At 35.7% G+C, this 27895-nt stretch overlaps 3 protein-coding genes across 6 annotated transcripts; 2 read left to right on the top strand and 1 right to left on the bottom strand.

The window, feature by feature from the left end:
- Window positions 1–1711: 1711 nt before the first annotated feature.
- CPR18 (cuticular protein 18) lies at window positions 1712–3240 on the top strand. Its single transcript, XM_033336531.2, has 2 exons — window positions 1712–1931; window positions 2535–3240. The coding sequence occupies exons 1-2, from the start codon at window positions 1920–1922 to the stop codon at window positions 2919–2921; spliced, it is 399 nt and encodes a 132-aa protein (XP_033192422.1). The 5' UTR covers window positions 1712–1919; the 3' UTR covers window positions 2922–3240.
- A 102-nt stretch (window positions 3241–3342) lies between these two features.
- On the bottom strand, window positions 3343–9550 carry CPR17 (cuticular protein 17). Of its 2 annotated transcripts, XM_076619338.1 has the most exons (3): window positions 9469–9550; window positions 7624–7734; window positions 3343–5027 (listed from the first exon to the last, which is right to left on the bottom strand). In XM_076619338.1, exons 2-3 carry the CDS (start codon window positions 7633–7635, stop codon window positions 4560–4562), a joined length of 480 nt encoding a protein of 159 aa, XP_076475453.1. In that variant the 5' UTR covers window positions 7636–7734; window positions 9469–9550; the 3' UTR covers window positions 3343–4559. The 2 variants fall into 2 exon arrangements, with proteins under 2 accessions (XP_076475453.1, XP_033192481.1); XM_033336590.2 differs by lacking the exon at window positions 9469–9550 and having other exon boundaries at window positions 7624–8309.
- Window positions 9551–12098: 2548 nt separating this feature from the next.
- On the top strand, window positions 12099–27720 carry ine (solute carrier family 6 member inebriated). Of its 3 annotated transcripts, XM_033336375.2 has the most exons (12): window positions 12099–12339; window positions 13195–13999; window positions 17902–18098; window positions 21758–21892; window positions 22204–22429; window positions 22626–22893; window positions 23254–23482; window positions 23832–23944; window positions 24064–24204; window positions 24412–24612; window positions 25386–25562; window positions 25654–27720. In XM_033336375.2, the coding sequence occupies exons 2-12, from the start codon at window positions 13209–13211 to the stop codon at window positions 25822–25824; spliced, it is 2649 nt and encodes an 882-aa protein (XP_033192266.1). In that variant the 5' UTR covers window positions 12099–12339; window positions 13195–13208; the 3' UTR covers window positions 25825–27720. The 3 variants fall into 3 exon arrangements, with proteins under 3 accessions (XP_033192266.1, XP_033192270.1, XP_033192269.1); XM_033336379.2 differs by lacking the exons at window positions 12099–12339; window positions 13195–13999 and adding an exon at window positions 14006–14394; XM_033336378.2 differs by lacking the exons at window positions 12099–12339; window positions 13195–13999 and adding an exon at window positions 14840–15212.
- The last annotated feature ends 175 nt before the right edge of the window (window positions 27721–27895 follow it).

The raw sequence follows: 27895 nt of genomic DNA, 5'->3' as shown, positions 1-27895 counted from the left end.
TTGTTAGTGAAAGATGTTGCGTCCCTGCAAAGTTGGAATCGCTTAATTACGCGCCACTTAATTATTATTCCAACACAGCGTGGATCGAATGATTTAAAACTATGAAATTTTTAGCTGCAGCAGAGAACTAAAAATAACTAAAAATAACGTTGTAACGATCGTTCTGCAGAGATTCATCGATTCATTCGCTTCCCCTTAATCGTTGTTTTACAAGAAATCGCACTTTGAATCGCATTTCGAAACATCGACGAATACAAAAGAATTGTTTACATATGCCGGTGTATCGTGATCGCTACGTACAATTTTTAACGAATTAAGAGATAACAAGTTCATCGCGTTTTCACACGTACGTATAAATTTACGTTGTAAACGTTGTTGACGTTAATTTCATCGATCATACTTACAACATAAGATGTTCAACCGTTTAACGTATCATCATTTTCTCGTTATTTGCTTGCACTAGCATGCGAATAATTACGATAATCGTAGAATAATTATGCTACCGATACCGCCGTATACGATTTGCATAAATGCACTCAAACCGATCATTTGATGAACGATATATACGTAGGTTGATATAATATACCTATTTATTCATCGAGAAATAAAGTTACACCATTTTACATACAAATTTCTTAAAAAGATACTTGCGATTTAAACGGTTATTTCTTCGGTATAAGAAAGTCGTCAAATATCTCTAACTATCCCATTACGTTGAGATAAAATGTCGTTTCACCGGAACTTGAATTTCACGAATTAATGTATCGTCCATCAAATGTGATCCTATCGCGAATTTTTCAGTAAAGAAGTGAGAAATTTTCTATAACATGCGACTAGGAAATGCTTTATAATAACAACAATAAAATTTCCTTCTAATTGTCGGCACGAATAATCGAAATATCCGCACGAATTTAAATTCTTATCGAGACAACTGACAGAGTGCAACGTATCAAAACGAAGAAATGTTATTTTTGATAGAAAATAAATGCAATTACATTTATTAATAGTAATTTACGTTCGAATTCTGAATAGTCTAATTCATCAATTATTTCGTTAAAACTTTAGAGTATAAAATTTACATAAATCGAAGTATGAAGATCGTTGTACTGGAAGACGTAACAAACTTTATGTTACGGAAAACAGCAATGTTCTTTTCCGTAACTGTATGTACAGGCGATCAAGACGCATGAAATTTATGTACCACGAACTTTGCAGTTTACTTTGACCAATTTCGGAATTAAAGGTTCTGCGTGTTACAAATTCGCCCCACAGCCTTAAAATATCGAAATACTGTAGATCTGTTATATAACGTTACGCAAGTACGCAAATGTGCCGAAATCTACACTGCAAGATTATATATATTTCGTCATAAACGAAGATGCATTCTGAAATATTTATGAGATCAAATTGATTTTACCTTTATCGATCGATGCTACGTAACAACCACTTGTTTCGAGCACTTTTAACGAAATTTCGTCGTCCGATACGAAATTCCGTTTGAATAAAAATTTCATTGAGAATATATCGTGTCTTCGCATTACACGTGTCTTCCTAAAAAGATATCGAGTTATTTGTCATCGGCTATTCTGCATATCCTAGGTAGGGCATTCAGAAAATGCAAAAGATACAAGGCTTACCTTACAACTTCGACTTTCGGATCAGCCAACCGCTTTGTCATCCTCGGGCCACGTGTCTGGATCATCCGCAAAATTTGAAGGTGTCCTGTTCACAGAGTGGGAGAGAAAGGGATGGAGGGGGATTAAATAAGGCACCGGCTTGCCAGAAATTCACCGAATGTTCAGCTGATGGATATATAAAGGGATCCTGTGCCCCATGTTACGAGTCAGTGTAGTTTCCTCCTTGTGGAAGAACCAGAATTTCGCTTTCGAGACTAAAAACAAAAAGTCCGAGGTATCATCATGAACCAGTTGGTGAGTTCAGTAACAGTGCCGGTGCATGGTGTTCGGTTTCATTTTAACGGGTGGTCGGTAGATATGAAATTTTAAGATTCGATGTTATATCATAACGCGTGGTACGGTGCCATTGCGTAATTACACGATCTGAGATGTCCGGGAATATTCAGAATATCCGTATGAAAATTTCCGAGAAGTAATAAGCATATAGAGTACCGCTTATTCCTAGAATTTCTTGCTCCGACATAGTGTTACTGCTTTTATAAGTGGGATACTAAAGTATATATTTTGTTACTCTTTTTCGTATTCAAATTCAGCAGTTACGGAGAAAATTGAGATCATCGTTCGTTCGTTACACGACTATATATTCTGTGAATTTCTAAAAATTTTCTACGCTGTTTATAATTAGAATATTCCATTCGAAATTAATCATCTTCTATCGTAGATTGCGCGCTTAGACCAAGCAATTGAATTTACGATTACGAATTTACCAACACGATCTAATGTTCCCACTTCTTTGCTCTAAACGCTCCTTTGCAACACGAATCCATTGTACTCCTAGCCTCTAACTTGTTTATAAGTAAAATATTGGATTATTTTAAGAAAATTCGTACGTTTCAGACGATCGTGTTATGCGCCTTCGCTTCCGTGGCAGCCGCCGTTCCTCTGGGTGTGTACTCTTCTACCACGCCGATTCCCATTCTGAGGCAGAGCGCGGACGGCCCAAATCCAGACGGAAGCTACAGTTACAGTTACGAGACAGCGAATGGTATCCAGGCACAGGAGATCGGCTACCTTAACTACCCAGGCACCCAGGCTGAGTCTCGCGAGGCTCAGGGCAGTTACAGCTACACCGCGCCAAACGGTGAAATTATCCAAGTGTCCTACGTGGCTAACGAGAACGGATTCCAACCCCAGGGTAGTCATATCCCGACCATTCCACCCGCCATTCTCAAAGCACTCGAATACATTGCCGCCCATCGGGAGGAGCATATCGGTGCTCAATGAAAGGAGACAAACGTGGATCCGTATACGACAAGAAGATCGGTCTTCAAGCTCCTCGACGTTTATATCTAAACCAAAGTCGAGGATGTACGAAATGGAAACGTTGTTCTTTATTCGGCACGACTCTCGATCATTTCAGTGGCATTTTGAGTAGAAATTCGTTTACGAATTTTCGGATTCGGAGTTTCCAGGCTCGATTCGTACGTTAGCTTTGTATTTATGCATACTGCTTACGATTCAGTTTTTTTGTATTTTAAATAAGGAGATTGTAAGAGAACGTTAAGGAGGATTACTGTAAATAAATTGTACATTGATACCTTTATCTTTGTTGTTTTAGCGATCCAAGAGAATATTTTACAATATCGCTTACGTAGCTTGTTTATCATTTATTAGTATTTATTAGAAGTACGTAACAATTGGCGTTATTTTAATTCTAATTTGGTCCGTTGCATCTCGATGTTATTTTGATTCACCGTTATTTCTTAGAAAATGGTAAAGCCAAGAAATGGAAATCAAAGATGTTTCGAGTGAAGCAATTGAAGGTAATTAATCTTCCGTGTAACTTTCCCTTTCCGTGACACTAACGATATTTTCAAGATGCTTGAATTTAATTAATTGATTTTTGAAAGCTGATTTCGCTTTTCATCTTCCTTTCATTTCCTTAAATAACTTCACAAGCAAAACCACATCAAGAAAGACCATAAACGAGCAATACCAAGTATCTAAAATATCTTCTTAAAATGACAATTCCCAATTCTATATGAAATTATTTCGTTTAATTAATAGTCTGATACATTTTCCATATTAGAATTATTTTATAAGCCTTATAAGTCTTACAATATAAGGAACATAATACTGATTTACGATTAAATAATATCAGCACATTTTCAAGATCGAAAGCTCGTAGAAATATCATAAACTTTTTAAGAAATATTCGTATCGATAAGCAAGTTTAGTGAGAAAATTAAAAATTAAAATCTAAACTTTTGTCGACATTCCCTTTTTTTAATTACAAAAAATGCGCGACTAAGCATCACAGAAATAGCGATTCCCTTAAATTCCGCCCAAGCTATGCAACGCGTGTTGTGAGTTTAAGTATAAAGTTGCACGTGCTTATTCAATTACAGCCATCGCCTTTTTGCGCTCTATGTCGATAAATTATTTTCTAGGTAACACGTAAAAGTGCTTTTGTGGAGCGTGCAAGCATTCAATTCTGTGCGTGTTTGCGATACGGATAAAGAAGCGGAATTTTTTCTCGATATACATATGTATATTAGCGTGTTTATGAATTAATAAACATCGTTCGACAAAGAAAGTAGAACGATCAAACGCCATTAGGAAAATCATTAACATACGAAGAAAAAGACTAATACATCGAGAAATCGACAATAGATTTTTAAAAAATATATAGATAATTTTCACGGTAATAATTTCCTACGTTTATTCGTGAGACCGTAACACGTCGATGGTTAAACAAAGTTCCTCCATAAAAATATTTAGAAGCGAATTGAAGATGAACGATTGTCGATGAAACGAGTTAATTCGTGACAAATGAGTTTTCTACGAAAATACGAGGTTTATTTTGTACATTATAAAAACTAACATGTGAACTATTCTAATATTCTAATATATCACGATCGATCAGTTTCGTTGATTCGTCCTTAATGGTTTATATAGTCGATTAGTGTTGGCTGCTGGAACGGCGTTTTGTTGACTCGGCGAGTCTTTGGCGAGTTCCTCGGGTTCCGGAGTCGAGGGTTGTTTCGCGATCCAATCAAGAGCTCTCTGTATGGCTGGCGGTATTGGTGGCGGTGTTGGCACGTGAGTACCTGCTACTTGAGTACCAAATTCGTCGGCGGTCCAGCTAATTGCTATCGGAGTACCATCTGGAGCATTATACTGTACGGATCCTTGAATCAGCTGAGTTTCAGACGGCGTGCCGACGTACTTTCGACTTCCCGTCTCTGTTTGTACAATACCGCCTTCGGTCTCATAAGTGAACGAATAGTGGCCACGATTGTCACCGAGGTTCCGGTTTTCGCTGACGATCTTTTCCGGTTGCCGGAAATATTCCTGGCAGTGAGCCACTGCGATAAGCGTAAGGAAAACCTGAAAGATGAAGATACATGAAGATACATGTTAAGAAACAGTCGAATGTGAAAAATAAGACTAAACGATGCCAAAGTGTCCTATACGAAGACAGATAAATATTTGACGCTACATATGGACTTCGAATTGACACAGAAGGCGTACATTATTGCAAAGATTCAAAAGGTCGGAACTTAGTATGGAAAACAAATTATAGGTCTATAAAAGTCTAGAAAATAAAGCTAATGTGGATGTATGTTATACCACTATGGGGTATATAGCCAAACTCGAGGCCTATTTGAGCTAGTTATCCTACGCTCCGTGGTTCGTTAGAAAGGAAGAAATAAGAAAAGACCTAAACGTCGTCACACTAAGATAACCAGCAATCGCAAGGAAAAAGATGGAAACGCGCATTAATCTATTGGTCAATAATATATACGATCGATATATCCCGTGTAAAGTATCCGGTTAAAAGAACACACCCTGCGGACTTAACAAACAAGTAAATATCTGCAAAGGATTTGCAAGATCGACTGATCTTAACGATAATGACGTTGTCTCGGAAGAAACGCTGTCTATTTTGCCACGTTTAAAACGATTTGCCTAATGTCTATTGACAAAATTGTAAAATGTATTTATAAGAAAATATTCAAAATTACGAGGTTGAAATAAATTTTCAGAACGATGCTGCTTTTCTTCTAAAACTTATAGAAAAGAAACAATTTGGTCGATTGAATTACTACTTTTTAATTAATTATTGTACCAATTATAATTCTCTGTTTCTTCAAAATTCAAATCATTACATTCCGTTTATCGTCAAGATGCTTCTCCTTTTACTTCGACATCAATTCACAAAGTTAATTGAAATTTTCTTTCTTCGTCGCACGCTCATTAAATCATTTGATTAATGTTCAGTTAGTCGAAAAACACGCTTAACGTTCTTAATGTTCGCTTTCAGGATGCCAATGCTATTTTGATAGCAGCTGTTTATTCAAGTAGATAATCAGTAGCAAAATTATAGAGAGTCATCGTTAGCACGAACGCATCGATGTTTGATGTAGGCATACTGCATTATACATAACGATTGCTTAAGAAAGCTCGGTAAGATCGTAATGGTTGTACGTATTATCCATGTGCGCCAAACGTATTGAAAAATCGTTAAATTTTTAATCGGCAAAAATTTTTACTTCAAATCTTTATATATCGATTCTTGCTTGAAATATCGTAAGATATTGTAAAGTTAAATAGAGCCGAGCCACTCACTTCACTGTCTTTCTACTCTATCTTTTCTCGTTTACATTTTTACATCTTCCTTTGTCTGTACGTATTCGTTTGTTTTTGTCAGCCGTCCTTTATATCTTAGTGATTCTTAGTGATCGAACCAAAGCGTAACTATGGAACGTTAAGAAATAAAAGTCGATACAGCAATGCTTTAATCTTCGTTACGTCTGTCCTGTAAATCCGTTGAAATGCCTTTCCCCGTGAAAGGTCAGGGCAAGATGAATGTGTTAGTAGGTAGGTCAGAATAGTCATTACGATTGTAAGCAGTAAAAGGGACGAAGGAAATCTGGCTCTAATGTCGTTATCCGCAAAAAACTGTTCAACCTAGTTCAATCAATATCTATAGCTTCTTTCGAATATTTTCTTTCTCAAATATTTTTTTTCAAACATTTCATCAATCGCTGTTGCGTACTTTATAGTCATATTGAATTCACCGTGCGAACTGGAAGAAAATTTGTTAGAAGAAAGATGCGGTAATATACAAAATTTATATTGGTTACGTCACTTGAAACTGTTTTCGTAGACTCCCTTTTTATGTTATACATTTTCATTGTCGTACAATACATAATTTAAGTTAAAGTATCGAGTAATTTTATAATTAATCAAGTAATTTGAATAAATATTTATGTTTATAAGTTTTTGTAGAAAATGATAGAGAAAGTAGCACAGAAAAAGGAAAGTACGACCACTTCATCAACAAGGAACGTAAATTAGCTATATAAATTTTAATATTATATATTCTCCGTGTAGTTTTTAATATTACTAAAATTCTATTTATTTTCTCAATAAAATTCTCATTTTTCGATATTTCCTGTAATTTCTTGCACTAATTATCAAAAAGTAACGAAGAAAATTGGTCGACATTTAACGGCTGTATTTAAAACGCTATTCATGTAGATTTCGCAGAAAGATCTAGACATTATTAAGTAAATTATATTAGATAATTAAATAATAATCCTGCAAACTGTGCAAAGTTTCCTAGTAGAATCATACTGGACATTCAAGGAGCGAGGAAAATTTCTATCGATTGTCACGAATTGTAAATACAATTTTAAAACATGCTCGATTCACGTTGAATATCAAATAAATTGGACACCTAATAAAACACTTAAACAAATGATTCGATGTCACTGACCTGGTCGCGTTAAAAATTAATTACCTTTTGAAATTTCGATCTCAAATTGTTAGGTTTCACTGCGAAGAAAACAAAGACGCGAGGTTTAAGAATAAGAGCGACTTCAACCCTCGTTTGCATCACCAAGCAATAAACGAAAGAGGAAGTTGAACACGGTGCAGGATAGGACAAGAGTGGCACAAGGCAAAAGAAGATACTTACCAAAGAACGCATGTTGCCGAAATGACGCGACGGGACACGTGCCTGTGCAACAGCACAACGCTCTCTCGAGAAAGTGCGATGCGACGATGCGTGTGAACGATGGAGATAAGTCTGCGTCAGATAAAAAGGCAACGTCACATATAGAGCGTCGATGTTCTGCCGATGGTTGCCGGCGTGAAGTTCGTGAGCAACTCTTGGACTGTTGGGGGCACAGCCGACCTTTATACCGGCGAGTCTACACAAGCCAGTTGCCAGCCTTTACATAACCCGAGAAAGTTTATTTCGGGATATCCACATCTCGCTCTAGAGCACTTCTAACAGCGAACGATCCACACCCCCGTAGAAATAAAAAAAGGAGCAGAGATGATCGGTCCTTCGATCGTACCTGCGCGCGGCTTTTTAACGCGATTTCACCGGCCACTGTACTCGCGGCACCACGGTCATCCGTGGCTTTTCCCGTCCCAGTCCAATACCAGCAGAACTTGCGTAATCTCTCACTTGCGTAATTATCGCGAGTATTCTGGTATCTTCTCCTTTTTCCTTTCCGCCAACCTGAACAATGCACCGGAAGATAAAATGATTATAGTTTATTTCTTTGTACCCGAAATGGAGCTGACACCGATTTTGGAGATCCGCTCTTAGTCCATTCGCGTATATGCGTCATTCGAGAGACGAAACTTTCCGGTAAACGTCGGTTCAATAAACGACGAAGATTTATGTAATTTCAATGTGATCGAGACAGCCATCATTACCAGATAATGGTAAAGTGTTGATATTTGTGGTTATTTAATTGGTTACCCGACTAGTGGGAAAAAAAGGCAAAGAAAGCTTTCTACTACTTTTATTGACGCTACCTTTTTAGTATCGTACTTATATTCTATGTAAATACTTTGCAAGCATCGTCAGACGCTTAATAAGACTTTATGAATAAATTCATGAAACATTTCGGATTATCGATAAAGATGAAAACAAAATGCGCTCAAAAAAGCTTGATATATGTTCGTGTGGGCTTTAATGTCAAATGCAAACGAACCTTTATATCGTAGCTTGAAAACATCTTAACTCACAATCTCATGGTATTGTAGTTACAATCTAGTTAGTGTGCATCGTGAACGACACGATAAATAAATTTCTCATCTTGGTTAATACCGCGCGTCGCCATCGTTAAATTCTTTCAACGTGATTTATATGTATTGCGTTATATTACAATATCAGGATCCTGAGGAGTATCAGATTATATTTAAAAAACCGACAACATATTTGAAGAAACGATGATAATTCGATACGCCATGTTCTGAGTAAAAAATTCAAAGACAATTACATTCCTTTGGAATTATTATTGTGCTTGTCTTTACATAGCAAAGATGCAATTGCAAGGTAGTAGCAGAACGAATTGAGATTTCTTCATCGGATCTCATTTTCATAGTTTTATCTAATTCACAATTCTGAATAAGAAGTTTATGTGTCATAGAGTTAATTGTTTTACACAATGATCGCTAAACTAAAAATTGTTTAAACTTTTTTTATGGAGAAGCAGAATGAAACACTCTTCGAAAACACACAAATCCTGATTGTTAAAAGTTTGAAAATAATTTTCAAAGATGAATATAATAAGCACGGTAGGAAACCATGATAAAGATCTTGAAAGTTGTTGTTGGTTGAAAGTTGTTCAAATTAGTTCAACGACATAATATTTCTTTTTGCAAAACACACACGACTAGAATCGTTTTGTCATCGTTAGAAACTAGAATCTGCAGAAAACGAAACTGTTTACTCGGTCGTAAAATACGCTGAGCTCACATTATTGAGTTACAAGTAAGCAAGAAATGTTACGTTCGGCTGTACCTGTTATTTATCAGGAGGATAATGACATCGACTCGACGTCTCGAATGCCCGTTACTTGCACTTCTGTGGGAATTGAACTCTACGAATACAAGTCCTTGGCACAGTGATCCTAACGACGTGCTACGTGTGACAACCAGCGTACATATAATTGCATTAACCGCTTCCTAATATATGCAAGTCAATATTTATCTTTGCGAAAGGAAGATCTTAGATGAAAGACAAAAGATTGTTGTACGTTTTTAATAAAAAGAAATAAAAACGACTTCCAAAAGTAATGAACATTTACAAACTCGTTCTCATTCCTCTTGAATCTTGTTTTAATAACGATTTCATATTTATTTATGCGTTTCGTTATTGGTTCACTAAAATCTGCATACCAGGAACTGCAAGAAAATTTGTAAGGAAAGGTTTGCGGAAGATATTTTCGTTAATACATTTCGACAATGTAAAACACATTGTTGGGAGGACAGGTTTTGGATTTAAAAATGGAAGAATAAAATCACCATTGATATTTCGACAGTAACTAGATTTTGCAAGTTTAAAAAAGAAGATCGTAAATTGAATTATTATAATTATTGTAATATCGAAAAATAGTTCTCAAAGTAAACAGGGAAGATACGGAGATCAATATTACAGTTGTAGTAAACATTTATCAAGAGATATACATAATGTAACTTACGATTTGAGAAAATTGATTATTTAAAAACAAATATTACAATTTACTGTAAGAAAAAGATAGGAATGGGTAGCAATATTGTAGTATACATTAGTAGTATACATTAACCGGTAATGTCCAGCTCGGCAAGCTGTTGATACTTCTTTAGTTTTTACGAGCAAACCAACTTTACGTTATTGATATTGTTGATCCTACTACATTTCACATTATATCAAACGTTATTGCAGTCATAAAAGTTGCAGTTAGCTAATCACAGATTCTCTTTCTAATTGACAATTAGATATAACGTGGGTACATATTTGTGTGTATACATATACCTTGTAATGAATATTTCTAGACATATACGTACATAAAATTATCGAACGAAATATTAGGTGACTTTACAAGAATATTTGTGTATATGTATAGATTTTCTGATATATATAGGATTACTAAAGTTTATAAAATTTAGAAATAAACTTTATATTTCAACCTTGTTATTTTACGAACTACGTGAATAACGTGGAAAAGTAAATTAAGAAATAATTTATGTTCGTTTCTTGATCAGACACTGTAAGTTGAAGTTATCGTGGTAAATTGACGTCAAACATTTGAAACCTTTTACGTGTTATTATACATTATATCGTGCCGGTACATTGATTTGTTGATTTAGTACGACACGAACTACATCATTTAACTTGTACCTGACATTTTAACTTTCTACATTATAGTACTACTGTACATCCTTACCTCGTGCGCTTAATCGTGATATTTGTGGTGAAGCAAAATTGCGAAACAGGAACGTACTGAAATAAATTATTAAATAATCTTTCGAATAATAAGATTTATTATATTTTATTGTTTAATTCTATTATTCAATGTTATTGAACCACTTTAATTGTAACCCATGTCTGACTTGTCTCACTGATTCCATTGCTGTACAAACGACACTGCAGTAGAATGGGTTGTCTATCTACAGGCAATAGCACTGCTCGATTAATGATTGGTGTCTTCATTCTATTATGGATAAAATTTATACTTTACAGAACAAAATTATACCTAATAGAATTATTTATTACCTTTGTTTGTTAAATATTTGTGCATCAATATTTCCTTGTTAAAAAATCCTTTCACAGCAACATATTAAAATTATATTACGTATCATGAAATAAATAACAGTAATATTCCTTAAGAATAACGTAATATTTTCTGTATTGTTAAAAATATTATGTAAATTAATCTTTTTTTAATTAATATATAATGAGTTTCCTAATTTATTATCAAATCATTATAGAAAAACGATACAAATTAAGATAAATATATTTAATTAGATAATTCCTATCGCATAAAAATTATCTTTTCCAGATGACTGATTGAAACCAAATTTGCAGTTGAATTTTATAAATTCGTTTACGTTTGAAAGAATATTCGCAGACGAATGCATTTTCTAAAACATTAAATTATCAGACTGCTGTCCGATCTTAACTTTCACCGAGACGAAGATTTTGAAAGACTTTCTTTTCCTTATCTATCTCTTCTATTTACATTCACTCGAGTCATTCTCATCTCCGTCGTGATTACGATACTTAGAACCCTTTTCTAATGGAGTTACCGAATAGTATTCGTAAAATACCGCTTTATCTTCCATCGCTCGCCTTCGCAAGCCGACATTCTTCCCATCCGTTGCACTTTGGAAGACCCATCGATCACATCAACGAACGGCAAGAATCGTGGTCGATCGATTCAGCTACTAGAAAATTGTAGTGAAGTTAGATCGCTATGTAGTGGGAGTGTTAGCCTGACGAAAACTCACGAACGATTCCGACAGAGGTGCGTCAGGTCCGAGTCCCAACTTTCGTATCACTAGTACTCGTAATGTCCACAAGAAGGCACTGTCAATTGAAAACGCGATAGCCATGCATGTGTTTGTCACGGCTGCTGACGCAAGATCGGCATACACAACGCCGTTGTGACGCGACGTCGACGTATAGTAATCGCGTGCAGCCGCGACAACGGTCGTTCCGATTTTCGCGACTATTCCACCGGGACGTATTTCACGTTCCCAAACGACCACTGAAACTTTTGTCAATCACAAAACGTCACGGTTCCACGTGGACAATTGCGTATCCCTGTTATCAACTCTCTGTACATCGATGGATCTCAGTGACTTCGTTGGAATGCAATCGATCCGGTCGAGGCTCTCTTCGATCTGACAGGTACTGACTCGATAACACGTGATCTTTGTAGCTTCGTTGATGTACGCGTATCTTTGTCTCATAATATGTATTTTTGTGTGACATTTCACGCTAAAAGTATCAAAAGTATACGTCTTAAATTTTGTTTCTCGTTTGTTACATGCTTGCTGTGTTTACTGCATGCTACAAGAAGAACATTCTGTTCGAATTAGTTTTGAATGAATCGTTGCATCGATTCAGAGCTAATGTTTTCATTCAACTCGGTGCTTATAAATTTCGGGGAAAGACGACAGATTCTGAGTCGTGACTGTAGGCCGTCACGTCGTACGGTCTTTGATATCATCACGGTAAATCTTAATACGACGCGATTAAAGGTGCTTCATACACTTTATCTTTGTGTACGGTTGCGTTATAAGTACAAATGTATGTTGGTAAATGGGCCCATCGCGTGAGATAAAAATAATTACACGTATGGTAATTAAAATCTTTATTGGTAATAATAAATCATCGTAAAAATTGATAATTCGAAATTTCAAGCGACTGTGATACAAACATGAAGAGCGCAAAAGTCTCGAACAGTTTTTCATTGCAATCGTGTAAGGTAAGAGTTAAATCTGATCGAATCTTTTAACGAATTGTCCGTGAATGTTTTCGCGTTTCCTTACATCAATGAAATTACCGGAAGTTCGTGCAAGTATTCTGTGTAGACTCTTCTCTACACACACGGGCACACACACACACACACACACATCGCCTCTTTCTCCCTCTCTCACCTGGACTGACTCGATCGCTACTTCTGTGTGTGCCTGTGTGTGTGTTTCTCTCTCTCTCTCTCTCTCTCTGTGTGATTCTCCTCTTCTCTCTTTCTTCCATTAGATCGCCATGCCATCATGAATGCCACGGACAGCAACAGCGGCGTCAACGGCAACGACAGCAACAACACGATCGCGGGCAAGACGAATGCGCACGGCAACAGTGTTCGTCTGCAGAGCGTGATCGGCAAGCAGAGCAGCTGCGTGCGCAAGATGAGCACGATGCCGGAGGAGGAGGATACCTCGGACGATATGGATCCTGATGTGATAAGGATAGAACACCAGCACTATCAGCATCATCAGCATCACGACGTCGATTCGGATTCACCGTCCGAGGAAAGGGGTCGTTTACTAAGTGCTACCGAGTCGACCGTTCGAAAGATCACCATTACCCCTACGAGCTCGAGTAACCTGCACTGTAACGGCACTATAAAGAAAACCATCCCTCGAAACGACAGTAGCAACAGCATCCACGAAAAAACGTACTCTCGACTTCAACAATCAAAGTCAGGGGACCAAGTCGGTCAAACGGAGAATAGGCTGCATCGCGACATTCCACAGGGTATACTTAGATCCGTTCGAGGGATCGACTCGCATAGTACACGACATCGCTGCTCCAGCGTAAGATCCGTGAAATCTAATCCGACGATGGATGAACATCAGCACCAGTATCATCCACCGGCGGCCAGCTGGGCATCGATCGTGTTCTCTGATGGAAACGGGCAAACCCACGTGCGAACGCTTCCCGATTCCGTCTCTATACGCTCTCTAGCATCGATCGGCATGGGTTCTTCCAACGGCCGGAAGCTCACGATACGTAGAGTTCTCACTTCGCCGTCGGAGCTGCTTAACATGGTACATCCGCCGCCGTAAGTGAGCTACATTATCTAACGTGCGCGTCTCGGCGAGAAGCGTCGGAAGGAGCGAACTATGAATCATGTTCCGCAGTTCCTCCTTCTCCAACTTCCTGCATGCGGTTTTCATTCGATGCCTTTACGCTTGCCGGAGCTTACGCTTTGCTCTATAGCGAGGATTACTGCTCGTTGGCCGGAAGAGGATTCGGTTCGGCAAGACTAGGCTAGGTTGATGGAGTTTGATAAGATAGCCGTTATCTTGCCGTTAGCTACTCTATAGTTGCGATGTTGTTCAGTGATAATTGGTAATTGGCGATGTTAGATGGAGATGATTGATTGTTATTGTTTGTTTCTCTACGTAACGGGGTAACTCGGATGAAGTCGGCAAAAGAGATAGTTTTAACGATGAAGTAAGTTTACTTTAATTAAAACTTGTTTAAACCATGCTTTTTCCAACGAACGTTTTTAACATAGTATTCGATTGGGTAAAAGTTATCGTACGATGTATCGTCCATATTACGCTAATAAAAATCTCGTTGTGGTACAACTTATTGCAGTTATATGTAGATTATACGTTTCATATGTAGTTTAGTTTATACGTGGATTGTACGATGTAGGAAACGGAAGATATCCACTAAATGTTACATTTCGATGATTCATCGATGTATTGAAAAAAAAGGATCGAATCGCGAGTCAAAAGAATTCAGAATGCTTCCAAGAAGTAAAAAATAATGTTCATTTTTCATGGTTCTCGAATGATTCACATTTGCCGCCTAACGATAAGGACAAACAACAGAAGACGCTGTTTTCTTTTCCTGCGGTAACTCAGCTCCATAAAAGTAAGACCTGTGGTGCATTTGGTTCAGTTGGCTCGTAACACGCATCTCGCGATATATAGTTCTCGATAACCAATAACCTTCGTTTCAGTTATCTTCCCGTACTTAAACTTCTCTTCGTTAGACAAATATCGGCGAGTAGTATCTAGCAAATTGCATTTCGAGTTAAAAGTGAACAGCACTTCGGATCTAGGAACACGTAAGTTAGAGGCAGTGCGAATATAAGTTCTTATCTCGGAAATTGTTTAAAACGCGCTGGCGATGTAAAGCAAGCTGTTATGCTTGTCTAAGTCAAGATTTCGGTGGCAAGAGATGCCGCGTACATCCGAACTGCTTGTAAAGCATGGTCTCGTCATCCAGGCACTGCAATTCCAGCGTATTGTCCCAGAGACGTAAGTGGATAATAGGTGTACAATGTAAGTCCATACTTTTGTTATAAGTAGGTGTTCATGCGGTATATTGTTGTAGCTGCCTCGCTTCCTCCATTGAAATCGGAGTGGTCCGTTTAAAGAGTCGTAATTGCTGTTCCACATTCGAAATTTCTATAGGCCGCGGTAATGAATTCAACGCGAAACGACTCGCCTAATTGCCCGTGTTGACTTCACCTGCAATTAGCAGATTTTAAACGGGTGTATTTATCTTTAAGAAGCAAATATTTGCGATTAGAGAAAAATAAATCTAACTTGAAGCTAACGTATAGCGAATTTGATGAAATTTGATAGGTATTTTGCTTGGTTAATTTAGCTTTAATTCTCATCGAAAGTCAATTTCTCGGTCGAATGTTAGAGCGCAGTTTGTATTTTCGTCGAATTATTTAGTTATTCCTTAATACGTTTCATTGACAGTTTTTGAACATTGAACAATAGGTAACATTTAAAATACTGTTTAATATAGATTTTTTATTAAGTTTATTTTATTAAACTTGTCCGATTCGTTATAAGAATTATCTACACAAAATTCATACAAATCTTTAAATTCAGTTTTCAAATCATCCATTAGGAGATGAAATACGGGAGATGAAGAATTATGTAGGATACTATTTAAACTTTTTTCTCAAGTTAAAAATCAGGGTTCGCTAAGTTCAATCAGTATTAAAACATTTGAAATACTCGAGAAGAAAACGGCTGTAGGGACAAAATATTTGCCTTTATATCCAAATAACTTCAAAGCATTATACTAATAACAAAGTGTTTAATTAGACGCGTGATAAACGAGTTTACATATCATAAATCGATTGATTCCAATTTCAGTTATGTCATGCACAATCCTTACGTAAACGCACTTAATTGCCGTGATATGCTAACCAAATATTAATTTTTTTGTTTGATTTGTTTCCCGCTAAAATTTACTGTATGGATAGGATGCACGGTTAATAAAATTTACTGGATTCGTAATATCATAAAAATTAATTGTAATCGTCATACAATTGTTAATTATTCTGTGATCAATAGCGTGCATTTCGTACTTAAATATTATTATTCTTCCTAGAATAAATTCGTTTATCATGGACTACATTTTTCAAAAGTGCTACACGAGCGAATTCAGTTTCTGTAATTGTACGGTTTTCTTTCGTCGACATTCGTAGATTTTCAATCTACGCGCAAATCGTTAATCCAATTCGTTATCACGTCTGGCGAACCCGCAGGTTAAATTTCACACGAAGAAGGCAAAGATTTAGAATTCTATTTTTACGACAGCTGTTCCTACAGCTGTTAACGCGCCTGCAAACAAAACAACGTCGGAATTATGCTGCAATGGATGCTGTGTCTTCGTTTGTAATTTAGTTATGACACGTATATGTATATGTAATAACTTATTATTATTGCCCTGCAGGTCGCATAGCCATTACGCATTGTTTTTACATTACGAAATGCCCGGGGAATTTGCACAGGTGTGTCGTATGTATTATCGTGCTCTGTCAATTGCCATAACTCTCACCGTCATAGTACGACATCGCTTCTGCATCTACCGCATCGGATACCATGAACACGATAAACTCGTAAAAATTCTTCTTCATTCTTGCCGCTTATATAATACACGGGTATCAAGGTTGTTCGTCGCTACGGTTGTAGGTACCCCTGTTTCGCACGATCGTTAATCATAATAAGGACCCCTCGTGGCTCGATTTTCGTTCTTTCTTTTTTTCTTTTTTTCGTTGGCGTTCATCAAAATAAATGCGCGATAAATTTTCACGTCCTCCCAACTATTATGATAAATCAAACACGTAAACCTCCGTTGGTTTAGGATCCTTGGTTCTAGAAGAAACGACGGATAAAGATAACCGGTTTGTCATAAGTTTCGTAAGTACATAGAAGGACGTATGTAGAAGAGAAGAATTTCTGAATGTAGCATAAATAGAACTCGAAATACTTTCCATCGCTTTTTTAACCATGGATGTTCGTAAAACATCGTGTCAATTAGTATTATGTCTCATGCGTTTGACAGAAGGCATGTCATCTTCAGATCGACAAATGGAACGTATATCGAGAGATTGATAAACTTGCATAATGTCGTTCGTTATATGCTCTGTGTAAACTGATTGTCCCTCCAATATCTAATTTATGTCAAGTGCGTTCGAACTGTTTTGACATTTCTAACGATGTACGTGTAATGGTATAGCATGTTAAAATTAGAATATGACTTGTTTCAATGATAACACTATACGTATATATAGTATGGAGATACTGTATCTGTCCTCAGACAATCTTTATTATTTCTATTTTTTTAACAAAGCTGTTAAACAAGGGGGATTATATTAATTTAAACTGGAATATACAACTTGCGTTGTTAATAATTAATAAACAATTTTTAATTATATTTTTATAATCGGTTTCTAAAAAATATATGTCTATGTTCTACTTTCTAAAATCTACGATAGTTCTTAAATAATAAGAAATAATCATTTTCTCTAGTTAAAATTATATAAAATATTTGAAAATATCTTGTTTTTTTTCAAAAAAGGTGTCAATTTCCTGCATTTTCGATTGATTGTACTGCAAAATTTTATATGATTTGTACCTCACACACCAAAGTTTATATTTCTACATAATAATCTACATGGGGATATCGATCCTTTTTCAGATCGTTCGAGGATGATCTGTCCGTGTGTACCAGCTTCGATGATGCTGAAGATGACGCTGAAGACCCCGGGGACTACAGGCAATCGAGACGCCCACACTGGGCCAACAAAGTTCAATTTGTCCTTGCTTGTATTGGTTACTCTGTTGGTCTCGGAAATGTTTGGAGGTTTCCTTACCTATGTTACAAAAGTGGCGGTGGTGAGTATCTGCATACGTTTACATAATTTCACTCGGGACGATAACAAGCTTTCTCTCTCTTCGAGAAAATTTCACTTTTACTCAAGTCGAAATCTAGTAATGTAGAGTCTGTAATCGATTTATGTTCTACTATTTCTAAATAGCGATAAAAAATTAAGTAAAAGTCGAAATAAACAAATACAATCTAAAATGAATAGTAAAATCAGGCAAGTCTAATTGCAATTACTTCAAGTAGGTTTGATCGCCTCTCTCGTAATATGCACGATACGTATAAGAAATATGCTTTGATCGCGTATTTATTTTCGCGACAACACTTCAAGCAGATGGTTTAAAACAAATTTGTACGTGCTAGATTGTCGTTGTGACATACATACGCTCGCTATAAGTAGTGTGCCAGTGATAAGAGGACGTGTTTAGTATTGTCATTGCTGGTGCTAGACGTGACACTTAAATAAAGAACGAACGAATAATTATCGAAAGAAAAATTTTCTAAACCAATACGTTACATAATATATATGAGTTTCCAGTTTTGTATCGCTGCCTGAGAGATGTCGTTTAAAATTTCACGTGTACTTGTAACTCTGTACTCATTTCGTAGTTCACTTTAGTAAAGAATCGAATCTATAACTGTTTTATTTTAATATAAACGAGAGTATAAAAAATGTATAGAAAAAAGAAAATGATATACTCAATGTTATTCTCCTGTAATATATAACATACTTCCCATGCAGAGGCGTGCATTAGTGTGCGATATGTCGTATATCTTATGCCATGGCAATAAAGGTGCCACACGTTCAAATTAAAGTTCGTATGGAACTGTTTAATATTTATCGCGGTATGAAATCATTTTTTTCTAAACGTGTACCTAAAATAGCAAGTTAATAAATACCGAAGTATTACCTTTCTAATTGTAAAGCAGAAGACAAAGGAGGCGATAGTTTACCATAAAAATATTCTCGCGGATGGTCTGAATGTCAGCTGTCAAGGGCGTTTCGCGGCCATTTTTCTGCAACATCCCTCTTTGCGCGACATTATACCAAACATATTCAGAGCAAGGACATGCATTCTCTCTGTTCGGCAAACCGTAACACGAGTGCGTATCTTGTTACCGGTAATTTTCAAAGTCCGAGACCATCTCGACCAAGTCCGGACATGGAGCAATTCGCCCGCGGAACTTGATACATGACCTTGCCGGAACGTAGCTAAACCAGCGAGCATCGTAAATGATTTCAATGACACCGGTGGAAATAATCGGTCAAGTATCATTTCGACCAACCGTTCGTTAAATTGGATGACCGGAAAACCAGAGCGTGTGGTACGGTTTGATTTCAACCTGGCCAACTAGCATGCCTCCTTTAATAACAAACGGCGATCGATCTCGCTGACCAAAAGATGCGGTTAATTGTCACGAGCATCTCTAAATCGAAATTGGAAGTTGGAACACCAAATTAACATTTAGACATAATGATTTTCGAGAGATTATTGCTGGTTATTTTCGTTTATAACGGAATGATTGTTTATCGATATCTTCAAATACTATCCATCTATAACTGAAAAAAGAAGGATATAATTAATTAGAATCTCTTTTTTAATGTCAAATCCACGAATGATATAAATATGAATAAATAGTATAACGAGGTACTAATAAAATGTAATAAGACAATTGAAAAAGAACAAATAGATATGTAATTTATACATATGCCTATCGCATAGCGTTATAGTGGATCCATGAAACAAAATTTATTTATGCGCAAGATTTGAAATAACAGTTTTTAATAAAGATAGAAAAGCGTGGCATTTTTTATTTGTGAAAGAGATCATACTTTGTGCATCGTGTAAATATTTTATTTTCCCAAAAAGGTATAAAGAATCTTGAAAAAGCGTTGACTGAAACGGAGATTCATAGAACACGAGATAAAGTACTCTGATTTGCATGTGGCTCGTGGCGCATTTATGCGACCGGTGTTCATTTACGTTTTCATGGAAAAATCCGCGCTAAAAGGAAGGAGTGAAAAACTCGACGAAAATTAACGTTATCACTTCTACTTAGGGAGATACATATATTTACAATGCCTGCTGAATTCACACGTTCAAATATCCGCTCCTGATCAAAGAATGAAATACTGAAACATGCGAGGCTATCCCTACGCTCATAAATTAACGAAATACGAAGAATATTCAACTAGTGGACCAAAGATAGATACGAGAAAATTAAGAAAGAAGAAAAATCAATAGAACCATTAACTTATTAATTAAATTGCAGCGTGAATCACGAAGTCAAATCAGACTGCTGCCTGATTTGTTCGACTAGCACGATACAACATTCGTAGAATTAATTTACATGTGCGTGAGATGCAATGATACGACACGAATTATTTCAGTGCTACAACCGGAAACGCTAATCGCTGTAGTATGTAGGAAATGAATTCGAAATATTACAACAGGTATTTCTTAAAATTTATTATAAAATATTTCCTAGAAAAAATGAATGAGAAAAATTTGAATTCGGAACGCTGAGACAAAAGAGTGATCAACTGTTGCGAACTTCTGCCTTCCTCCGAGAGAACACAAATATGCATATTCTAATATCTTTAACTCGTCTAGTTAAATCATCTATCTTTCAGTTGTTTCTAACTTTGTCTAATTGTTTCTAATCAATTGCATGAGTAACATTCGTTGTCTGATACATTGCATTAACACGGAAAAGTGCTTCCGTATCTATTACGGCATTCGTTAAGAAAAGGAAGCGAATAAATTTGCTCAGTTCGAGAAATTGTAGGTCCTTGCGGCATGAGCCACCACTCACGAAGCTAATCAATATGAGATGTGACAGTATTTTGAAAACGAGATTCGTGCGTATACAACCTGTCGTGAAAAGCAATAACGCATTTCAGCAATTTGGCCGAACTAAATGCTTGTTCCCAAATTAAGTCATAATCCACCGGACTGTGATCGTCGTTTATTACGAATAAAGAGTTACATCCAGTGACCTTGTTACTGCCCACAGAATGACGATTAACGAGGAGTACTATTACGTATGAGTCGTGTTTAATGCAACCTTTAATATATCCCACATTACACGCAGATTTAGTAACAACGTTTTTATTTCACGAACATGTATTTCACGAACATTGTCATTGTCATAAACGCTGGCTTAAAATACGGGTAGAGAATGTTACAAAATTGTTAGGTAAATTCATAAAGCGTTGATCTCATAGATTTTTTATCTCGTTTGTGAAGTTTGGCTGAAATATATAGGTTTTTTTTTCAGGGTTTTCAACAATTTTTAATTAACGGAGTTATAGAGAGCCTGCTGTTTTTTCTATTTTGTAGCAGTAAATATAACTTATATAGAGTGCCCCATTTAAATCGACCAGTTTCGCAACTATTAACGATACGAAAAACAGTTTCAGATATAAATTAAAAAGCTTCGATCGACGTATAATCTGAACTAGTATTAGTTCTCTTGTGGATGGACACATAGAAGAAACACGAGGGTGATTTAATTTGTATCTGAAACATTTTTCGATATCGTTATACGTTTAGGAAAATAATATGTGCCATAAATGGTATGCGTTCTTATAAATCACTACATTGAAATTATTTTTAAACGTCTCAACCGACTAAAGTTAAATTATATTTTTTATCAAATTTTTCAGGGGTGTTCTTGATACCTTACTTCCTAATACTTATAGTATGCGGGGTACCATTATTATACATGGAACTTAGTATTGGACAATTCACACGACGAGGACCGATCGGTGCTCTCGGTCAAATTTGTCCCTTATTTAAAGGTATCGTATCAACAGTTTATTTCTATCATAGAATTCTATAACATTAGTCTTATTTATGACAAAGATATAGTACTCTTTAATAAAACAATCGCTTTCTTTCAAAGCTAAAAAAATGATTAAATAAGATATAAATATTTTAGTGATAGAAATCATTTTGGGTACTTGCTGTATCGTTTCTTTGGAGTCAGTACACATTTGCAAGATAATATTTATACCGAAATTTGTTGACAGTAGCACGATCATTATTCGCTAATCCTTCCATAATATTAGAAAGCGAACAAAAACAAATCGATTTTGTGTTTTTAAAACAGGGGCTGGCTTGTCTTCGGTAGTAATATCATTTTTGATGTCAACCTACCATAATGTGATAATAGCCTACGCCATATATTATTTCTTTGCGGCGTTCAGAGCAAAGCAACCGTGGTCTGAGTGCGGCAACTCATGGAACACTCTGGCATGTTGGTTACCTAGTTACAGTGCCATCGATAATAGAACAAGACCAAACGCTTCTAGAACGCCGGCCGAAGAATTTTTTGAGTAATTTTTTTTAGTTACGAAATTAGTTATCGGTCACGTATTTCGAGTTATTCTGACTTTTAAATAAATTCCTACAGGTCAGAATAGTTTCGTCAATATTAAGTAACTGTTCAGAGTATTTAATTATAATCATATAGAATTGATTGTAAATTGTGAATATTCATTTGTTTCTTTTTCCCTGTCTTTGGCAATTTAGCAACAAAGTTCTTCAAATTAGTAATGGAATCGAAGATTCCGGGGCCTTAAGATGGGAGCTTGTTGCATGCCTGATTACTGCCTGGATTATGGTATATTTCTCCGTTTGGAAGTCTATAAAATCGTCGGCACAAGTGAGATACCTGACCGCGACTCTGCCACTTCTTTTAATCGTCGTCTTCCTCATGCGGTCCCTTACCCTTGAAGGTGCTGACAAGGGCCTGCAATTTTTCTTTCACCCTCGTTGGGAGCTGCTTGGCGACGCAAAGGTAATCCAAGAACTCTTTCTTCGCTTTTTAAAATATACTCCATAATATCGCCTTGACAATGCACGCAAGATCTAAATTATTTTAACGTGGCAGCCTAAAGCTAACAAAGAATATAGCTCATTTTATTTACATGTTTTAAGTATCTTTATCGCCGTTAATACTCTAACTTGTATTCATTGTTCTGTTAATCGTTCAATTAGAAAAAGTATTCTGACAAAAGGCATTAGCTATACTTCTATCGATATTAACCAAGTTGGATAATATAACATTTTTTATATTACAATCTTAATTTTGTGTACTCCGCATACGTAAATCTAAAATTATGGCAACTTTCTCATGAAATTATTGTGTTGTGTATAGGTTTGGATCTACGCAACCGCTCAAATTTTCAATTCTGTAGGCATAGCGTTTGGTTCAATGATATGTTTTGCCAGTTACAACAAGTTCCATAACACCATCTTAGTGGATAGCGTGGCTGTTTCTCTCATAAACGCGTTCAGTAGCCTACTCGTTGGAATATTTTCATTCGCAACCATCGGCAACATCGCTCTCGAACAAAATATGTCTGTCGAAGCTGTTTTAACAGATGGTACGTAAAAACATCTATCTCGTACTTAGCAATTAATTTCAGTCTTAATATTACGTTATAAATAACATATTTCAATAAAATGTTTTAACGTCAGTGATATGTATACTATTTTGAATACGATGATGCTAATGAAATTTCCGTTTCTTGTAATATTCTATATTTCTTTAACACATATCGCTACTGATAAAAATAAAACTTTATCATCTCAAAACACATGATGTGTGAAAATATTGATTACTTAATGAAATATAACTAAAAAATTTTATATTTTTTTCGTCTGGGTGGTGTCAATCAATGTCAGATTAACTTCTCCTACAATTTTATAGACAAATCATAATTTCCGTTCAAGGACCTGGCCTCGTATTCGTTCTTTACCCGCAAGCGTTAGCCAAGATGCCAGCATCGCAAGTGTGGGCCGTGTTATTTTTCTTTATGCTAGTCTGCCTCTCTTTGAATAGTCAGGTAGGGATCACTTATTTAATTATTATAGCGTGAAAGATTAACACTAAGTTCACAAAGATTAAATGCACGAATAATTTTGCCTTTTATATTATAATTTTTCTATTTTACGACAATTTCAGTTTGCGATAGTGGAAGTGGTTGTAACGTCGATACAAGATGGTTTTCCGAAATGGGTAAAACGTCATCTTTTGTGTCATGAAATGTTAGTACTTCTAGTATGCGTCATATCCTTTTTATTTGGCCTGCCTAATATCTCACAGGTAAGATGCTTTATTAATAATGTTAATTTCATTCGTGATTGGTAGGACAAGTTGGTTCTGAAAATTTGCGTATCAAACTTAACTCTAAAACCTATACTTTTCTATCATGACAGAGAAGGGAACAGTTTTTTAAACGTTATATAAATATTAAGTGAGTAATAATCAAAATTACACTAACGAAATTTTCTGTATCGTTTCTATTTCCAGGGAGGCATTTACTTTTTTCAACTGATAGACCACTATGCTGCCTCGGTATCGATAATGTTTCTCGCTTTCTTCGAAGTAATTGCGATATCCTGGTGTTATGGCGTAAGACGACTGTGCAATAACGTAAAAGAAATGACTGGACGTGCACCGTCCTCATACTTCTGGTTTTGTTGGCTTATCGCTGCACCTCTTCTCATCATGGTAAAGTTAATTATGATATTGTTAAAAATAAGTAAACAACTAAATTTATCCGAACAAGTAACCGTAAAAATAAAACTAAATTGAAATAAAAATAAGAATTAATCATGGAAATTAGCATTAATTAATCGTATCGATTTCCTTCGTTGCCTTCACTTTTAATTATATATTAATATATAAATATATATTCATAATTATATATAGACATTGATAACTCGTAGCAAATCATTGAAAACAATTTCATGTGCTTTCTTGGAATGGTTTTGTCATCTTTTTAAATAATATATTATCAAAATGTATTACATAAAGATAGTTTAAAAGATAAAGTCGTAAGTCATATTTTATGACAAAGAAATAAATTTCTCCTGAAGTTTGTTTTTACAAATATACTCAAGAAGCAAGAAACTCTTTGTCAACATTTTAATTAATTTTAAGAAGTAATAATTACTCGTTTCACTTTGAAACATTAATATTCTTCCAACGATTTAAGCTGTCATCGTAAACAAATCTTAAAATCATAGATATAAATGTCCCCAAGATCGATTATGTTAATAGTAATCATCACAAATAACCACATGTAAATACAGATTGATAAGTATAGAATAGATAATTGTTAAATATTCTATTTTGAAATTATATTTAAATCGGTCTAGAGACGCATCTCATATTTTCGTCTCAACGTTACAGTTGTCAGCGTTATAAACACGTGATAATTTAAAATTGTACGAAAACTCACCGTCAGCCGCACACCACATTCCCATAAATCTCTGTTTCAGGCTGTGTGGGTATTCAGCGTAATTGATTATGAACCACCGACCTACCACAACGGCGAATACAAGTACCCGTGGTGGGCAGAGGCGATCGGTTGGGGAATAGCTTCTCTTTCGCTCATTTGCATTCCCGCTTTCGCTATCTACGAGTTCATCAGAGCCAACGGCAACACTTGTGCGGAGGTACGATAACGCGAACCATGGCGCGAGCCACCGATTAAAATTTCATTCCACGCGCCATCACTCTCCATAATTTGGCTACTTTGTCTTTCAGAAATTACGGAACTCTATTAAACCGCATTTCGAAGCATGCAAAATTTGTGGCCAAGAATACTGTAACGAGTCCTTGCATAATTTTGAGGACAACATGATCAAAGAGCAACAGGACGCGAGCAGTCCGATACAATTGAGCATCACTACTCCTTTGTCGAAATCCCAGACATGATGCTCAGACAGACATGGATCATTCGAAATTACTTATTACGAGTCTTATAAAGTGTTTACACAGATGAATGATGCGTTTAGTTGATAGAGTTGATATCCGTTAATTTTTTGTTCTTCGTTAATATCACACGTGAGTTTATTAATAAAACTTTGTAAAACGTATAAGAGCTACCAAAGCCAACAAGTAAGATGGTTTATGAGTATTAAAATTGGCTAATTCGTAATTTTTTCTGATTTTTTCTGCCATTAGTTGCACAAAAATGTCACAAATACGTAAAACCGTTTTTTAGTGCCGAAGGTAATACATAGTAGTAATTTAAAGAAAATTCGCTCTGTATACTACGCGCATCCACCAACCACGGAAGAGGCTCGTGAACATTCGCGAGCTACTTAGCGCGGCCGCTGGATACATGGTTTTACGGTAAACAAACGATTAAAGTAGAATAGTATTGTTTTGCTCAAACCTACCAACGTTGACGTTATACTCTAGCAAACAAGTGAATTTGTGATAAGATTAAATACATTCATTCACATTTACCAGTAAATTTACGATATTACGATATATAGCGTCACTTTCCTCCCTTTTTTTTCTTTAAATTATATCTTGGAAAATTGGATACGTATATCTGAAATGCACATTCGTATTGCAAATATTTTGTGGCCTGCACTTTGTATTTCACTGGTCAAAACAAAATATCGTGTAACGTCGATAACATTTAAACACTATATTACTCATTTTCTATTGAAAAGAAAATTATGATACTCCACAAAGCTGATGGAGGACGATATTGAAACTGACTCACGTTCCTGAAAACATTCAAGTGCATATTCTGCTTTCACATTTTAATATGTCATTTTGAAATGAGAACTTTTTCATACATCCATATAAAAACTAAATCGATATCATTTATGTGTATGCTGATCGTAAAGTGAATAAAGAAATGTGCACAACATAACAAACCGAAAGTATTTACCACGTAGTAAGTAAGTTACCATGAATATGGTTACGTATTGTTGCAATAATTAATTAATTCAATATTAGTTTTTGTTCGTTTTTCTGTTGACTTAAATGAAAAACACTATACCCCATAGCTTTTAGGATCACTTCATATTTTTACATGACGTTTTAAAATCAATCGATATTTAGTTATTTCGATTGGACTGATAATGAATGTAAAGCGCAACAAATTGAATGTAATATAATATAATACCATGTCGGTAGGATAGAATAAGAAAAATCACTGTTAGAAAAAATTGTAGTTGCATCTAACAGCGTAGAGACACATTATTGTATTTTACAAACTTTTGTCTGCTTTGTATACATAAAGACATTTGATATTTCATCATACTTTACATAATTTACATTATTAATTCGCATACTTGTTGTTGAATTGTTAGTCGAAACAGAGCACTGTTACTACCATCGTTAATCATTCCTATTACGTAATAATAAGAACATCATCGTTCGACTTAACATCGTTCATAATAGAAGGGTACCTTGATAAGATACGACTCAAACGCACCGAAAAGCTAAAATAATAATCGTTTAATATACTGCGATTAACGATAGACGTATATTTAGAGGAATATGTTAAACAATAATGAGTACAAATGCTAACGTTTTGTCGTAATTGTACATTTTATTCATTTTATTGGGTAAGTAGCGCCGCCAGAAGCGACTATTAAGCGAAGACGACAAGGAATGACTGCGTAAGCTTGTTAATAACGTGATTGTACACGTGATAAGAATAAATATCGTCGAGCGTGATGCGTCGTGTACAAAATTCAAAAGACAATAAAGTAGTGTACAAAACTAAGTTGACAATTACAAAAAGACATCGAACACATTAATTTGTAATTGTTCAAAATTATAATAAATTATCCTATTCCCACGTTACATTACTTTCAAACATGTTTACGATAATCTTGTTAAGAATTTATTATTAAGAGTCTTATGTATTATCGTCCTTATTTTTAAAAACGCTCTATCCGTAAGGTAGAATTAAGAACTATTTAAGAATTGATTAAGAATTATTTCCGTTCTTTTGCCTTTTCTGTTTATAAGATAGTAG

This window comes from Bombus vancouverensis, chromosome 6 (assembly GCF_051014615.1).
Source record: "Bombus vancouverensis nearcticus chromosome 6, iyBomVanc1_principal, whole genome shotgun sequence".
Taxonomy (NCBI): Eukaryota; Metazoa; Arthropoda; class Insecta; order Hymenoptera; family Apidae; genus Bombus; species Bombus vancouverensis.
The sequence above is the reverse complement of the archived record's forward strand: the minus strand, read 5'-3'. Positions and strand labels throughout refer to the sequence as shown.

What these genes read in the sequence shown, in the direction of transcription:
- ine (XM_033336375.2), top strand. Translation starts at nt 13,209, where the DNA reads ATGAATGCCACGGACAGCAACAGCGGCGTCAACGGCAACGACAGCAAC. An exon ending in ATGTTACAAAAGTGGCGGTG is followed by an intron (nt 18,099 to 21,757) that starts GTGAGTATCTGC and finishes CAAATTTTTCAG; the next exon opens with GGGTGTTCTTGATACCTTAC. An exon ending in CCGGCCGAAGAATTTTTTGA is followed by an intron (nt 22,430 to 22,625) that starts GTAATTTTTTTT and finishes TTGGCAATTTAG; the next exon opens with CAACAAAGTTCTTCAAATTA.